Raw genomic sequence first — 17,677 nt, 5'->3', positions numbered from 1 at the left:
GCTTGGGGAAATTTGTTTGCAAACCATCCATTGCAGCTATTAACTCTTTATCACGAAGAAATTATCACCTAGGGCTATGTAATCATGATTTCTTCTCCCTGACTAGAGCCCACAAAACTTCTTTTTAGAAAGAAGAAAGACAAGTTATGAAGAATAAATAGCTACAAATTTCTGGTACGCTTTCTTCAAAGTCTGAGTAATTATACCAAAATCCACAAAGCTTTTTGGATCCATGTTTTCAGGCAGTTCTGATTGCTTGAATACCTGGGAAGTAACAGGTAATAAAACTGCACAAATATGACTCCATAAGGAAACTCGATTTGTAGCACAAACCAGCCCTCTCAGTCTTATCTGAGAAGTGCCGTAGTTGCACAAGTCTCTTTTTTCACCTCACGAGCCTTTGTATCTCATAAGGAGTCAGTATTCATGTGAATAAGTGCCAACCAGGGCGAACTATGTGTTTCTGCAGAGTCTGGTCCTGCTTTGAGAAGTTTCTCTATTTTGAGAAGTTTGTGGGGCACAGGAAACGTCTCATGAAGGTGGTGCACCGTGCTAAGGCCAAGATGAGAACCAAACGGGTTTGGAAGGCAAGAGGCAGCGGGGGAAGGAACAACACCCAACAGGCTGTCCGCCAGGTCACACGTGCAGTTCTCTGGGTGTTGATGCTTCCTGCTGTACAAACCAGGAGCCATGAAAATGGGTCAGTGAGTGTGGAACAGCGAAGAAGCAACTTGGTAAATAAGTAAATTAGCTAAAATTAAACCGGCTGCACGCAACGGGGAGTTAGCGCACGCCGCTCCTTTGGAAGCCAGCCCTCGCACCGCAAACGTGGCGACCGTTGAGTTAGACACATTCGTCCTCCCAGCTCTATAAAAAGAGCGGGACGGCGGAGCGCACCCCGTGTTTCATGCCCGCACCGTGGGCACGGCGGCCCGATCACAGGCCGCTGTGCGTTACCCAGCGCGGCCGCCCGCAGCTCCCCCGCCCGGCCGGGCCGCCCCGCAGCCCCTCAAGCCGCCGGTACCTCAGGGGCGCGGACGACCTCCCGCCCTCCCTTCCCGCCATTTGTTAGTCTAATGTCCCGCGCGCGGCGCATACGTTATGCAAAGAGCGCGGCCAGCCCGCCCCTCCCTCCGCCCAGGTGAATAAATTATGCTAATGAGGAGGGGGAGGCGGGCGGGGGCGGCGGCTCCGCGGCGCGGCTGGCAGCGGGGCAGCGCGGGGGCTGCCTGCCGCCTGCGGGCTTCCCGCCTGGCGCGGCGCGGCTGCTGGGCGCCGGCAGGCAGGTGTGGGGGCAGCAACAAGTCCGCCGGCGGCGGGGAGGAGAGCGGCAGGCGGCGGTGGGGGGGCGCTTCCCGCCCCGCGCCTGAAAACCTCTCTGACAAGTGGCAAAGGGCTAGCAGAGCACGCTGCTCCCTCCGAAGGGCGGGCGCAAGCTGCGGGGGCTCGCCCCGCACCCAGCCCTGCTGCCGGCTCCTGGCTCCTCGCCCCCCCCGCCCCGTCCCCCCCCCACCCCTTCCCGCCCCTGCTGCGGGGCTGAGTCGCGACCCGCTGCCGGGCGGCGTGCGGTGCGGACCGCGGTGCGCGCCGCCGCTTCGCCTCGAAAGTGTGTGAGCCGGTTGCGGGCTTTTCTTCTGCTCCCCGCATTTTGAACAACGATATTCTTATTTTGCCTTTTTGTTATTTATTTTCCCGCACTTTATTGCTGTTATTTTTCTTGCCGCTGTTTGCGAACTAATCGCCTCCATGGGGGGCGGAGGGAAGGAAATCAAAGCTGCCGCAGCCGGAGGGTGCCGGAGCGCGCCGGGGGAGCGCCGCGGAGCCGCAGGACGGGATGGCAGCGGGGAGCCCGGCTGCGGCGGGGAGCGCTGCCCGCGGCGGGCCGGGCCGTGCGGCTCGGCGGTGGCCGCTCTCCTCTCGGCGCTGGCGGCCGCCTCCTGCGTCTACCTGGGAGTGCGGACCAGCGACCTCCAGGCCCGGGTCGCGGCCATCGAGGGCGCCCGAGGGGGCTTCTCCGCCGCCGCCCCGCTCCCGCCGCTGCCCGGCTTTTCCCTGGAGCAGCTGAACGCGATGATGCAGGAGAAAGTGGAGCGACTTCTCGCCCAGGTGTGCGGGACGGGGGTGGCCGCTCAGCCTGCCTGCCTGCCGGGGGGTGGCGGGTGCGGGGCGGCGGGGGGCGGCCGGGGCAGCTCCGCGGCGGGGAGAAGCGGGGGGGCGGCCCGCAGCCCCGTTGTTGGGGCGGGCGGGGGTCCGCGCTCACGCTTTGCTCGTCCGCAACTTGCCGCCGTGCCCGAGCCTCAGTCCCTCTGATTCTGGATCGTGCGTGTTTAAAAAAAAAAAAAAAAATAAAATATGCGGGGGTGGGGGGGCACTTGCGGCGGGGATGGGAGAGGGTGGGTGGCGTCGGGCTTGTTTTTGTTGTGGTGGGGGTGGAGAAGGCAGTGAGACACCTTGGGTCGAGGCCAAGCGGAGACGGCACGGCTGGTTGCGCAGCCCGTGGAATAGCGGTAACGCAGTCCGCGCCCGCGCTGGCTGTGCGGGGCTCGCTCGCCCAGCGCCCTCACGTCGCTTCTCTCGCCCACAGAAATCCTACGAGCACTTGGCAAAAATCCGAGTAGCGAGAGAAGCGCCTCCAGAGTGCAACTGCCCACCAGGTAACAGAGACAGCTTGGAAACCTCTTCTCTGAGGATTGTAGCTCTGGGGGTTTTGGTATCCCGATGTTTTGCCAAATGTAAGTCAGATCCATGGGATGCCTCTTCAATCACCAGTTGTACCCTGGGTGGAAAAGCCCAGAATTGTCTGTTTCCACTGTGGCACTGGATCTGAATTAACGGTGGTTAAAAACCCCGGTTAGGCTGGGTGATGCCAAACAGTAACGCTTAAGAAGTTCATGGTCTACCCTAGCAAGAAAAAATATATTGTGTCTTAAATGGGGTAGTACTGAATCAAGGCATTGTATGCCGAGCTTGGGAAGTAGAACAAAAGTTCCTAGCAAAAACATCGAACAACTTATCACACGGATTGAAATAGGTGGAGAGTCTGTCGCAAGTTAGCAGTAATATATACAGGCGTTTTTCAGTCTCATTTTTCTGTAGTCTTGGGTGAAAGCAGTTCCCCTAGGAAAGGACTGCAGGTTCATACCGAGGGTTCAAAACTGCATGTGTGTTTATGCCACCGGTGATGTTGCTTGACTGGAGATGGGGGTCCCTAATACTGGGGTCAGTTGTTCATACACACAATGTACGCGTGCAATGTTTCCTGTGTTTTCCATGCTGCTTTTTGACAGCTGATAACTGTCTATATTGTTTTATCTTTATAAACTTCTGCTTATACCCAAGTTCAAATGGCATCTTAAAAGTTAAGAAAATAATGTCAGTGTTTCACAGGGCAATGCAGGGATTCCAGCATCCTCTGTGTGTTGAAGCACACTAGCTGCACAGTATGCTTTACACATCCTGCCACTCTGGATGAAAAAAAATATCTCCTTTACAGGTGGAGTATTGACTGTCAACAAGACTTAAGGTGCTGATATTTGACAGTAGGATGTGTGACAGTACTGTGTATATAAGGAAGGAGCTATTCTAGTTTCAGATTTAATTCCTGCCAAACTCATCAGTCTGAAAGGACTACGGAATCTCTGTGTTAAAACCGACTGCAGTGGTCGGTACAGTATTTTGCTGATGCTACAACTGAAAGTGGAGTGTTTACTGGCTGGTATAGGAGTTACCAGGGCTAGCATGAAAAGGGTAATATATATGACTAGGATTGTTTTAAGTGTGCATAGAATTACTTAATTCCCAGCTAGTTTTGGTAAGGAACATTGGCTTCCTACTGTACTACATATGATTTTTTTTCTTTTAAGGCTGACATGTGCATACAGTGTTGATCTTTTTCTGTTGCTTAACTGCAATAAATGACACAATTCAAGTTCCTGCACTAAAAATGGGGGTTGTTTCTCAAGTTGTATGCAAAGATGTATCCTGTGAGCCCGAAAGGTTGAATTTGATGCCAAGCTCTTTTTCCTTGTTTGAATTAATCTGTTACAATGTTTTCACTTGCTGTTTTCATACTAAAGGTCGGTATCTACTTTTCCACAGTTGGTGTTACATGCTGCTTTACTTCCCCACTACCACTAGAGCTCCACATCATACCAATTTTTATCTGACCTTTTTTCTTAAGTAGTATGTTTTATGAAATAGATAAAGAGCAACAGAATATTTCTCACATGCATTGTAAAAGTCGTTGCTAGATGCAAGTCAAAGTGATCTGGGAAATATTTTCAAGGGGGCAAGATTTGTGAGATCAGGAAAACCTACATGAATCGTTACAAAATAAAAAAGAAAATTGCAGAGAGGACTAGTTGGTATGGGAATTAGAAATGTGATATGGAGCTTTTCACCTCTTGGTAACTATTTCAGTTTGGAAGCAAGTTTTGTAGTGACTGAAAGATGTTGCCATGTGATAGCCTCATTTTGGACAGCTTAAAATGAGTTGATGCTCTCATGCTTGTTGCCAGTGGACAGGTGTCTACCTCAAAATGGCATCATCTTGGGAGCCTTGTCTGAGAGAACAAGGGCTGAGTGGCACCACCACCCGAGTGCAGCGCCTTCCTAACAGCAGGCTTAGGCAAAGCAGGAGGGGATAGAGCAAATAAATTGTTGTTTCTTTGTTTGGCTCACTTTGTTTGTTAGAATTCCTTTTTGACTGGACAGGATGGACTTTTATTTTCATCCTTAATGCTGCTATTACAAATCTGGACTACTGTGTTCAGAAAGATGCTTGGTTTAATAGGAAAAGCATTATGGAAACCTGGTGATTTTTCTGTTGCCTGCTATTTTTGAAGCCAAAGAGTACATTGCCTCTGCACTTTCTGACATGGCTCCCTTTTGCTGCTTTATTCTGCTCTGTGTTTCTTCCCTGGGTTTCTGTAATAATAAAATACATGTCTGTTAGAGGTGACTTTGGAAGGCCTTCATGGTACAGAGATGATTTTTGAAACTTCCCTATGCTGTGAGAAAAGTCTGCTGCTAAATGGCCACCAAGGCAGTTTCCACCAACCTGCTCTTTGAAGAGGAATAAACATTATTTAAAAATATATTACATTGTTCTCTACCAAAAGAAGAGAGGGAAATTCAGTCTGCAGACAGGAGGTTGAGAATGTGGCCTTTGATTTAGGATTAAAGTTATGTGGCTGGTGTAGTTCTCATTAGCTTGGGATGTTCATCCTGTTGTGGCTCTCCATGGTAGGAACTTGTACATTTGAAGGAAAGTGGGTTGGAACGGCTTGGATACCAAAGGCAGCCAGATTCACAACTGCTTGTAGCTTGCAAAGCTGTCCACGTGTAGCTCCTTTAAATTCAACAGTATTCAGTGTTCTGCCTTGAACTTTGTCTGGAGTGAAGGGTGGTCACATTTCTCTTTAAAAACTTTGTTTTCACTAAATATGTTTTTTCTAATTATTATTATGATTATTTTCTAGTTATTATTTTCTATTTTATTACAAAAGAAACACGATGTGAGGAGATATTGGAGTTTTGATTTTAATTCTGCAGGACTAAAACCAGATACCAAAGATCTTGTAAATATTTTTAAAATGACAATAGCAGGCATTCTTTCTCTTAAAGCAGAGTAATAAAGTTTGAAAAGTAAATGCATGCTGACATTCCTCATAAATTACCTCAGCTCCACCAAGAGTGCCAGCTTAAATCTCATGCTTGCAACTAGTGCTGCAGTCACTGCTGGCAGTTAGCCTTCTGCACATGGGACTGGGTGGCAGACTGAGTGGCTAAAATTATTTTAAGGCTAATAAATTAATTTTACTTTTCCAAATTTATCATTTATTGTAAATTAACTATTTTCTACGGTAGAAGATGAAAAAAAGAAAAGTAGGTGTGTAGGTAGTTATTTCATGCATTTCAATCTTCCTTTAAATAGCTGCAGGAGCATAATGAGCTTTTATGAGAAACAGTCAAGCACAGTGCTGGATACTTCTTATCAAGTGCCAAGAATTATACTGTTGTGGAAAGAGTAACATGCAGAAAGACAGGGATGCTACCAATTCAATAGAATTTTAAGAAATTCTTAGGTTTTCATAGATACTTCAGAATTTCCTCTTCCAGAAAACATTCGTGTGTATACCTGTGCCCTGTAGACCTAAACTAAAACAATGCTTGCATGTTTCAGTGAATTGATCCTTTGTATGTTGTAAGGGTCAAGTTCTGACACTTGCAGTCATGTGCGTGATGTCTCATTCTGTAAGGGGTCCTCAGAGCCCACTCCTGGAGTCCGATGATGTTGGCAGGAGTAAGAGTCAAGTCTATTAGTACAGAAAGTTCAAACTTGCTCAGCAGGAAAGCTAGCAGTGATTATGTGTGGGTCTACATGTCCCTGTTGGCCCGTTTAGGGAAACAATTACTTTTTTTTTTTTCCATTTTCCTGCTTTTCTTTTGAGGAAGACCTTTATAGTGAATTTATTCCTTAAAAATTATATGCAAACAGTATTATATAGGTAGGAATGCCTATATGCTACACACTATTTCTGCAATGACAAAGTGTAGGTTACATAACACAGGAGACTTTTTTTATCTTGAATTGCTACATCACACTATGCATGGTTGCTCACTATAGCTTGCATGTAAAATGATGAGGTTTGCAGGTTTGAGGGTTTTATTGTTTGTTTGGGTTTTTTTTCCCCTTCTTTTTCTCCCCAGAATGTTATCTGAACTTTGCTGATGGATAGCTGGGAAAGTTGACCAAACAAATTTACTTTTGTTTTTCTTTGTGCCACAGGCAATGTTTATTTCCTTGCTGTTTCTCTTGTAATTTTCCCATCAAGAAACCTGCTTTTTTCTTCCTCTTGTGTTCAGATACCTGTGACTTCAAACCTTTTCCAGGCGTGGACACTGTCATCATTCTTCTTTCTTAGCCAGCTATTTTGTGCTGGTTTTGTAATCATGTCATCTTGATTCTTTGTTCCAGTCTTAAAAAGCCTTATGGTTTGTCATTTGAAGTACCTCCTATTTCACTGTGTAATTTGCTGTGATCAGGTTATAAAGCTTGTTTCAGTGTTGTTGTGTGTATATAAACCTGTTCATTCAGGAGATCAAATGCCATAAGCCAAGGGTATTTTTTTTTGGGATGGAGAGTACCACTTGGTCTTATTCTGGTTATAGTCATTCTAGTGTGAAAACTGTGTTGTACAGCTAGTTCTTCCATAAAATAATGAGTCTGCTGCATGCATTTTTGGCAGCAGGATGGGTGACAAAAATCAATGTATTTTCTTAGCATCCCAGTATTGTTTTTGTTGTCTTAAGCACCTAATGCTCTTTTTGACATGCAGTGGAGGTACAATTTGGACACTCTTTCTTGTTTCCACATGTTCCATAAGGACTGTTTCCTGGTGCCTTTTGATGAGTGAGGCTGAAGGAATGGAGGTTAAATAAATCTGGGGGAGTAAAAGAATCCCAAAACAGGTATCAGCTGGGTATTATTTTTTTTTATTTTATTTATTATGACTACAGTAAAGCAGTTGTGTAAAGACTGAAGAGGTAAAGAAAAGAGGAGCTGACTTAAGTGTTCAGTGGTAGAGAGACTCAAAAGAAAATACAGATAGATACAGAAAGTATCCAAAGTGTTTTTCCCTGTTACTTAAAATTCCAGAGTCTGCTATCTGAACCTAGCTCCCAGCGCTACTTATTTCTGCCATGTCTGTATCATCTATTTGCTGAATGCGGTGCTCAGCTCTAATTTTGTAATTTTTCTGACAGGGCTTTGGGTTCTCCTTTCATACCTTCACTGGTTTAATATTTTTCATTTCAGTTCCTAGATAAAGATGTTTATTGATGTGCAGCAGCATGCAACCTTCTGGGTAGTCTGTTGTCTTGTTTGGATGACTGATTAGAGATACTGTTTTCTCCCCACAGAATAGCTAAATATATTTTATTGGCTAAGATGTGACCTTTTAATTCCCTTCCCTCTGGGTAAGGAGGTAGGGCGTGCAGCATGATGAATGAAACATAATGTAGCTCAAAGGAGAACTGATTGACAGCAGGCTGCACCAGGTTTTTATCTTTTGTAATATCATTGATGTCAGTGGTGGTGTAACAAAGGTTGATTTGACCACAGATGTGTTATTAACAAAATATTTCTCTATGACTTGGATTAAAATTCATTGAACTTGCACACTTTTGTCAAAAGGCACATTAAAAAGGTTTGACTAGCTGCACAAATGGTTCTTGGATTGAGATTAATATAAGAATTTACGTTCTTATATATGTTCTTAGATTTCCTTCCATGTGGCAGCTGTCCATCTTGAACTGCTGAAGTGTCAAAGCAGTTCAAGTACAGTGAGTCTTGCAGTGTGAGAAGTGGCTGCTAAGCCCCCTTCTGGAACAATGCCTCGCGTGTGTGTTCTTTTGTCTTTTTTTCTTTTTGTCTTTCTTAAATCATTAAATATATGCATCTCTTTCCTTAAAGAATCTTTGAAGCTTGGGTAACTGAGTTCTGTTAGGCAATACTCCCCACCCCTTTCGTTAAAGGTTAGTGGGTTCTTGGGAATGTGTTGCCAGAAGAACAGCGCTGCCACACTGGCATTACAGCACTTGCTCTCCTGCTCAATCCCTTCTGAATTTACTGGCTGCAGCTTACTTGTCTATTTTCTGTATACACAGAGCAGTAAAAAAATCAGCTGGCTTTGAAAACAGCATGACTGACAGAAGCTGTCTTTATAGGGCCTTTTATGTTATCAGATAGAATCATATAATTAATATGTTCAAGCTACCAACCCTGTGAAACCATCAATCTTTAACACAGAACTTGAGCAACGTTCTTTCTTCAGGAATGTTCATCTACAAGGAGCAATTCTCCCCGTCATTGTTTCAGTTGATTTTCTAAGTCAGCTACAAAAAGGAAATCTGACTGCTTGCTTAGAACTATTAAGAAGATGTAAGAAAGCATAGAATAATACAGGCTGGAAGAAACATTTTTCACTCTATACAATTAAAGCTGCAGCTTGCAGTTAGATAATACACACAATAGTGAACACGATGCTGCAGGCTTGCTTTTTGGAAGCTTCTGGACTGTCATGTTTTTACTGATTAGACTTACTGCAAAGCAGTGCCTGCTTAGATTCATCTGCTAGGGTCTTTTCATGAAATTAAGTTAAGCAGAAAAAGCTGTTTGTGAGACCTTAATAAAAATAAATGTCAGGACAAATTTTCAGAACTGAGTGCCAAATTTGAAAGTGCAAGATTCATATGTACCTCTCATGTAAATACAGCTATGTTTTTCTCTGTTTAGACTTGATCTTCTGGGGTATCAACCCTGCCTGTATTTCTAAAGTTTGTCATCTCATTCATGCTTCTGGCCTCTGGAGCAAATGTATCTAGGCCATTATCAGATATTTCCTTCCATGTGGTTCACAACTGCAGTGTCGAGTCAGTCGTAGCTCAGCAAGTTGTAGGATCTGCTTTAAATTTGTGATTAAGTGCAGTAGCCTTGTGTAAATAGTGTCCTCAGCTAAAAATGTGCTGCTCTGCAAATAGGTGAATGCGTATGACAAGAAATTGCTAATGCATAATGTGCCAAAGCTAAAATAATCTACTATTTAAATATTTCCTTAGATTGTCTAGTTCTTAGCAGGCAAGCTACAATTTACTTATTTGTAAAGTAAACCACTTGTCCTATGCTTCGTATTCACAAAGAAAACCTTGTCATTGTTCTCTCCTTAAAACAGCTTTTAAAATATGTTGGAAGACAGTCTTGTCTGTGATGCAGCTATGAAACTTATCCTTTCTTCTCCTCCCCTGCTCTTCTGTCCAGGTTTTGGGTTTTTTTTGGGTGTGTGTGTTAAATTAAACTTGATTCTTGTTTATATGTGCAGATGTATTTTTACAGGAGCAGGCATTTACATGCAGTTGTAAATATTGCATGCGTGTTTGGGGAGAACTGTTTCTTCTTGAGCTTGGAAAGCTTTGAAACAGATGATGCTGCCTGGTGAGCTTTTTGAAGAAATATGAAGTTATACAATTGTGTAAATCTTTTTACTAGAAACATATGTTCTTGTAATTATCAAAGATACAATGACAGCACTTTGTAGGGCAAAGGAACAACAAATGGAATGAAGAAAGAGTGTAATAACAGAGGTGATAAAACCGGGATGTTACTTTTTCTTTTAGAACATTCTGAAAATTAATACAGTGATTTCAGAGACTTTAGCTTAGATGTGCTTGACCAAGAAGCAATGTGTCTTTTAAGCAGGAATAGTTTGTCCTACACTGTCTTAAAAATTAAGCAGGAAATTGCCAACTATGATGAAAATATAGTTTTCTTTAGAATATGTACAGATGAATTACCGGAGGAAATGGATGGAGGTCTATTAAAATCAGTACTTCTGGTTTAGTCTTTGTTAGGCATTATAATTGTCATCTTAGTTTTGGTTGTGCATGAGACTCATCTTGCAATTATTGTGTGTGGGCATGTATATCAGAAAATTAATGATTTGTGTATTTTTAAGTGCTTAGGAATTTAAATTTGGGTTTTTAGGAATAGGTCTTACAGAGATATATATTTTTTATTTTATTTTATTTTTTCTCATAGATATTTACCTCTGCTCGTATGTCTTGTTTGGGCTCACAATGGAGAGTGGATCACAAATTCAGGTTCTTGGAGAGGTTGACAAGGAGGCTGTACAGGGGATAATGATGGACATGAATCCCTCTAAGTAGCTTCGCCTACCTTTCTGTGGCTCTACTACAAGCTCAGCTGAAGTAGTGTTGAGGAGAAGGGTACCAAATGGTCTTTCTCTTTGATCTTTAATCCTCCTTTTAATGCAATATACTGTACTGTATAACATAGCAGTATGATGTTTTTGGTAGTCTTTCACACTCTGCTGTAACTTGGACACATAGTAGGCTGTCTGCCGAGTCACAGTGAAATAGCGTAGAATATAGCTTGCTATAGCAGGGAAAACCTGCATAAAGCCAGGTGGCTGATACACTGCTTCCCGCTGACCGAAGTAGCTGGTTTGTGCCATTTCCTGGTACTGCTTTGGTTTGATGGTACCTGGGAGGTGCTTCCCCTGAGCACTAAAGATTTGTGGGAGGGTAGTGTTTTATTTTCTCCTCTTTAAAAAAAAAAAAAAAAAAAAAAAAAAGAGAGAGAGAGAGAAGGAGAAACGGAACCAGTTAGCTCATAAACTTTCGTTTTCTTACCCTTTTGAAGAGTTCTAGTACCCCTAGGAGTAAGGAGCTGTAGAGGATGAAAATAGCACGGGTGAAAGACTGTAGAAAATAAGTAGTTTTAAGGCCTTTACTGTTCTTTCATTTGCAGTTTATGCTGTCTTAAGAGGAAATCCACTTATTTTACTTTGCACTTGAGTATTTTTAATATCCCTTCTCTGAATATAACAGCACGGGGGAAAAAAGTCATACCACATGTATATGTTAAAAGTTTAGCTTATGAATGAGGTTCCTTCCATAAGTATAAACTCATTCTTAGCACTGAGGTTCCTTCCATAAGTATATACTCATTCTTAGCACACTGTGCTTAAGATTATGTTGAAAAACTGTTACTGAAAAGATCTTTTCTAAATTGTGTGTGTGTGGGGGAAGGGACGGGGAACACAGAACGACTTTCAAAATCAGGGAAATATATTGAAAATTGGAGACGACAATCTTTTATCAGAGGTGTAGCTGCCATTGCAGCGATAGATTCGTGTATGTATATCTGAAAGTGGAACAGCACCCTGTAATTTGAAGGATGCTAAATGGAGTCTAAAAAGATACTTCTGTGACTAAGACCATGTACAGCCTGTAAGAGCAAGAGCATAGCCAGCTACAGACTAAGACCTGGCTTCTGCTCATAGTGCTAGTTGTGTTGCTAGGGAATGATGTAAGGTTTCTTAAATATCTGCTTCAGCTGGGTAATAGTAGGGTTTTCATTGAGGACTGTGGTGCTGAAAGTCAAAGTGTAGATATCTTAAGCTGAGGAGGTATTTCCTTCAGCTGCCACCTCTAATAATCTCATATTCTTATATGAGAACCAGCTGCTTGAAGGCACCCCTCCTCTTCTTTCCTGCCCTGTGCCCATACCCTCTGAGTAAGCTTCTGTTCCCTTGATGCCATTGGGCGAAGCCTTGATACCTGAGCATTGGGGTATGGCTGCAGGGGATTAAAAGGATAAACTCCACAGTCTGTGTATTAATATTCTCTTCTCCTGTCACAGAGTTTACATCTAGATAATGCCCAGTGCCTTCACTGTGGAAAAACACTGTGAAGTGTTGGCTGGAGAATCTCTGTGCTGTCAACCCTTCTGCTGCTTTTTATCAAATGTTCCTTTAATGTTTGTACCTCCACTGCTGTACTACTGGTTGCTGCCAGCTGAAGGATGACAAATGCTGAGAAATTGTCACTTCACCTTGACATGGAGGTGATTAATATACTATTGATTTCATACCTTTCACCTCTCAGACAGGATAGCTGTCAAACTTCAGTAAAAAAATACTTCCTGACTTGTAATTTGGCCCTTGTACCAGGAGGTGTGCTCTGTGTAGACCAAAGTGGGGCCCTTGTTCAGGTGGCCCTTATGGCAGTGCTGAGCGTGAACTCTGCTGTTCTTTGTCCTCTGTCCTGGTGGATGCTTGATGGTTGTTTGTGTTGGTTAATAATACGCAGCTGAGGGAATGGCTTTATGTGGCACTTAAAAATGTGGTGGTATCTCAGAAACGGATCGTGGTGTTTGCTGTAGCTGTCTATGTGTTCTTATGAAAAAGTTGCAGTTTGGTAGGAATCATCTTATGTTTCCCAAGTGGCTCCTGGGAGTAGATGCACAGAATACTGATGAACCAGAGAGGCTGAAAGATACAGTGGCATGGCATCAGCTTAAAATGAACCAGTGCTTAGCCAGCCATTGTCAATACTTACTTAGAGTTGGTGTCTTTGTAATGATGACAGCCGTGTTTGTAGAAGGCTGGAAATGTTTCTGTATGTGAAGATGAAGTGTTTTTCCAATGGAGCAAGCATGTAAGTGCGCTGTATTTTTTTAGTGTAGGGAGACTCATTTTAGTGAAGAGAGATTGAGGTTAATATTAAAGTCTGACAGTTGTGGATTTCACTTTAGGACAGCCTTGCATAATTCCTTAGTTTGAATTCCAGGCTAAGCCACATCCTAAAGTGCTGTGGGAGGACTTTCTTTCAGTACATTCAATTAAGAAGCAACACACAAGCTGTTGGAGTGGCCAGTTAAAAAGAAGCATAAGCCTTTAAAACTGAACCACCAGCAATGAGTAAGAAATACAGCAAGACTGAAACCCTCACTTGTTTTTTTTTTAATTCTCTCTTAAAATTGATTTGCTGCTACAAGGTAATCTTTTGATGTATTCCAAATAATTCCAGTCCATTTTAGGATAATAGGGAGAAATTAATCTGTTTTCAATGTGTATTATAACAACTGGAACGCTCTGGAAACACTCTGGAAAAAGCTCTTTCATAGCACTTTTAAAGGAATGCACCTTAGAGGAAACATTGTGCTTAATGAATTACAGCAGGGAGGACTAAGTAAGAGTTCTCTGTTGTGACTGTATTCCTTTACAGGACTGCAAAGCTGGGGTAGAGCATCTCACTATTTGAGTTCTTCCACCTCTAAAACAGAATTGATGTAAATATATTAACCAAAGTGCGACAAAGACTTACAGGTACAAAATATTCATAATTTTGAATAAAGTTACTGTCTTGAGGAGCAGAAGTTTTGTTCTCTCCAATGCATTCCAATAGTCTCCTTTTAAATTTTGGTTATCACCTCTCCATGCTCCGTTTTGGTCAGTAGTACAGGATGTGATCAGATGGAACCTGTTGAAGTATCATTGCTGGCAGTCACATGTTCATTTTCTGACCATACTGAAACAGGATGTTGTATAGTGCTCTTCTCTTAGGTTGTTGAATCATCATGTGTGAAAGTAGTTGAAAAAACATGGATTTGCAGCTGAAGTAACTTTTTGGGAACTGTTTTGAAGGATGTTTTTGTTCTAAAAGCAACCCACTCAAGAAACATTTTCTTAATTGAACGTGTGGGCAATGCTAGCTCAGAGCACTTATGCAAAGATAGAAGTAGCTGCTTCCGCTATCACAATTTCTGCTATCCAAACACTATTTTACTCTTAACTGAAGGTAGGTGGAAGTAGCCTTTAACTGGAATTCTGATTGACAATAATCAGAACTGATATGTGCATATACGTTACTTCAGGCACATTAATAGTCTCACAGATTTTAACTGAAATCGGTAATTACTCTGGAATGAGAGAGCTGAGTTCGGCCTCATTTTTTTTGTTTTATTATTTGTTTGGGTTTTTTTCTTGTAACCTTGTGCATATCTGTTTATATGTGCAGCCATTATCATCTGCTTTAGCTTTGATATATATAGTTCTTTTCCATCGTAAAAAATATAATAATTTTTGTTTATTTACCATTCAGTTTATTCTTTACTTTTTCCAGTCTCTAAGCAAGAACATTATGTCTATTATCTACATCTACTTCTAGGAATACAGAATTAGTTTTGTAATATTGTAAGAGTTATGGCTGCACTTGGGGACAGTCTGAAAAGTAGAAATTATTAAATATATTTATCTTTATGGGAAAGTTACATATTCTCAGATCTCAATTCATCGGTCACAGACCTGCTGAGTATTGTTCTGAGAATTGTTGATTGTTTAGAATGATTAGATAAAGCTACTAAAAAAGTCTTAAGGAAGTCTTCAAAACCTCAGTTCTCAGTTCTGAGGGACAGAAAAAACCAGACCCAAATATACAGCTGGACCTTTATCTTAATTTCCTTACCAACATGACGGAATTCTGCATTATGCATGTTTTTTTCTGCTCATATACATTTTAATACTTGTGGAAGAGGTGATCCTTCAGTTCAGCTCAGACCGTTCTTTTAACTCTGAACTAGCTCTCCTGTTTCCCACTTTCCTGATGCTATTCTTAAAAAGTCTCTATTTACCTAACCCAAATGTTCCCCTCTTCCTTTTTTTTTTTTTTTAAGCATTAATTAACATTTTTCATACCAATGTGTTTTTGTAAATTTCTTTGCTTGCAGTGGTATGAAAAAGTTGAAGATCCCTGTTTGGGTCGTAATGTGGAATAATCATAAAATCACGAAATATCTTGAGTTGGAAGAGACTCATAAGGATCACTGAGTACAACTCCCTGCTCTCTGCAGAACTAGCAAAAACTAAACCATATGATTAAGAGTGTCCAGATGCTTCTTGAGCTCTGACAGGCTTGACGTTGTGACCGCTCCCCCGGGGACCCTGTTCTGGTGACTAACGACGGTCTCAGTGGAGAACCTTTTCCTAATGTCCAATCTGAATTTCCCCTGATGCAGCTTCATTCCCTTTCCTCGTGCCCTGTCTCTGGTCACCAGAGAGAGGATATCAGTACCTCCCCCTCCTCTGTGCTCCTTGAGGAAGTTGTAGACCTTGATGGGGTCACTCCTCACCCTTCTCTTCTCCAAGCTGAACAAACCAAGCGACCTCAGCAGCTCCTAGTAAGTCTTGCCCTTGACCTTTCACCACCCTGGTTGTCCTCCTCTGGATACACTCATAGTCTGATGTCCTTCTTCTATTAAGGTGGCCAAACCTGCACACAGTACTTGAGGTGGGGCTGTGCCAGTGCAGCGCAGAGTGGGATGATCACCTCCCTCAGTTGGCTAGCTATGTGGCGCTTGATGCACCCCAGGACATGGCTGGCCCTGTAGGCTGCCAGGGCACACTGACTCATATTCAACTTGCCATCAACCCAAACCCCCAGATCTCTTTCTGCAGGGCTGCTCTGCAGCTTCTTTTCCGCCAATTTGTATGTATAACGGGGATTACCCCATCCCAGGTGGAGAATCTGGCACTTGCTAAATTTCATATGGTTGGTGTTTGCCCAGCTCTCTGGTCTATCCAGATCTCTCGGTAAGGCCTCTCTGCCCTTGAAGGAGTCCATAGCTGCTCCTAGTTTAGTATTATTGGCAAACTTGTTTAATGTACATTTGATTCCTGTGTCCAGATAATTTGCAAAAACATTAAAGAGCACTGGCCCTAAAACTGAGCTGTAGGGAACACCCCTGGTGACTGGCTGTTGACCGACGTAACCCTATTTACTATCACTCTTTGAGCCTGACCTGTCAGCCGATTGCTCACCCAGTGTATTAGGGACTTGTCTAGCTTGTATGGTAGACATTTTGTCTGGAAGGATATTGTGAGAGACAGTATCAAAAGCTTTGCTAAAATGCCAAACCACCACATCTACAGGCTTTCCTTGGCCAATTAGATGGGTGACCTTGTCATGAAAGGGTATTAAGATGATTTAGCAGGACTTTCCCCTCATGCTGGCTGTGACCAATGACTATCTCTCAACTGTTTTTCAGTAACTCCCAGAATAATCTTCTCCATAATTTTACCAGGTACTGAAGTGAGACTGATAGGCCTGTAATTACCAGGGTCTTCCTTCTTACTGTTCTTGGAAACTGGGACATGCTAGTCGACTGGGACCTCTCTAGACTCCCAAGACGGGTAAAAAATAATGCAGAGAAGTCCCATGATGACATTGGCCAGCTCTTTCAGTATCCTGGGATGAATCCCATCAGGCCCTATAGATCCAGCACACCCAGCTGGAGCAGCAAGTTTCAAACAAGTTCAGCATTGACTGGGAGTTTATCATCCCCCCAGTCATAGTTTTCTAGTGCAGGGCTCCAGGGCCCATCATTGGTGTGGAAGACCAAGGCAAAGACATTAAACATCTCCTCTTTGACTACATCCCTATTTGTGAGGTAACTGACCTCATCAAGTAATGGACCGATGTTATCACTGATCCTCCTTTTGCTGTTAACGTATTTAAAAAAAAGCCTTTTTTGCTGTCCTTCACAGTGCTGGCATGTTTCTCCCTAAAGTGGCAATCAGCATCTCTGGGGTCCTCCCATGTCACCTGTACTTGCTTCCAATGTCCATACACTTTCCTTCTACCAGAACCCTGCTCAGCCAAGCTGGCCTTCTGCTCTACTTGCTTGACTCCTGACACTTTGGAATTGCTTGCTCCTGTGCTCTTAAGAGATGGCTCTTAAAAAGTAACCAGCATTCATGGATCCTGATACCTTCAAAAGCACATTCCCAGGGGACTTTGCTGACTAGCTCCTTCAGCAGCCCGAAATCTGCTCTCCCCATATGCAGCGTTGAACTTTTGCTGGCAGTTTTTCTCCTATTGCCAGTGATTTGGATCTCGGGTACTTCATGGTCACTGTGACCATGACAGCCGCCAGTCACCACCCACAAGTCCTCCTGTTTACAAACAACAAATCTGGGAGGGCATCTTTCCTAGCCAGCTCCCTTAGTACCTGCACCAAGTATTTACCTTCAAACATTCTTCAGCAGTGTGCTAGCAGAGGGGAGAATACATTAGTCTGTTGCTAACTTCCATACTCAGAGGAAAATCCAGTTGTCAGAGACTGAGGTAAGTGAGGAGGAATATGCCATAGCAGGGACAAGGTGCCTGATTTGTTCATAAAGAGTCTTCCAAGATAGCCTAACAAAAAAGAATTAAGGATTGACACAACCTGAGGGGAAAAAACAGTAAAATAGTCTTTTAACATTTTTTCTGTATGGCTTTTCTCTGCAGCATCTGGGAAAGGTTAGCTTGGGGT

At 43.0% G+C, this 17,677-nt stretch overlaps 1 protein-coding gene across 1 annotated transcript in view; it reads left to right on the top strand.

The window, feature by feature from the left end:
• Window positions 1–1,296: 1,296 nt before the first annotated feature.
• The window catches only part of COL25A1 (collagen type XXV alpha 1 chain), a 319,468-nt gene continuing 303,087 nt past the window's right edge, over window positions 1,297–17,677 (top strand). Inside the window, exons 1-2 of the mRNA XM_056359942.1 lie at window positions 1,297–2,106; window positions 2,585–2,654. Coding sequence (XP_056215917.1) covers window positions 1,747–2,106; window positions 2,585–2,654 — 430 coding nt within the window. The 5' untranslated portion in view covers window positions 1,297–1,746. The remainder of the gene's footprint in view (window positions 2,107–2,584; window positions 2,655–17,677) is intronic.

This window comes from Falco biarmicus, chromosome 1, assembly GCF_023638135.1.
Source record: "Falco biarmicus isolate bFalBia1 chromosome 1, bFalBia1.pri, whole genome shotgun sequence".
Taxonomy (NCBI): domain Eukaryota; kingdom Metazoa; phylum Chordata; class Aves; order Falconiformes; family Falconidae; genus Falco; species Falco biarmicus.
Note: the sequence above shows the minus strand (reverse complement) of the source record. Positions and strands in the feature narration are given on the sequence as shown.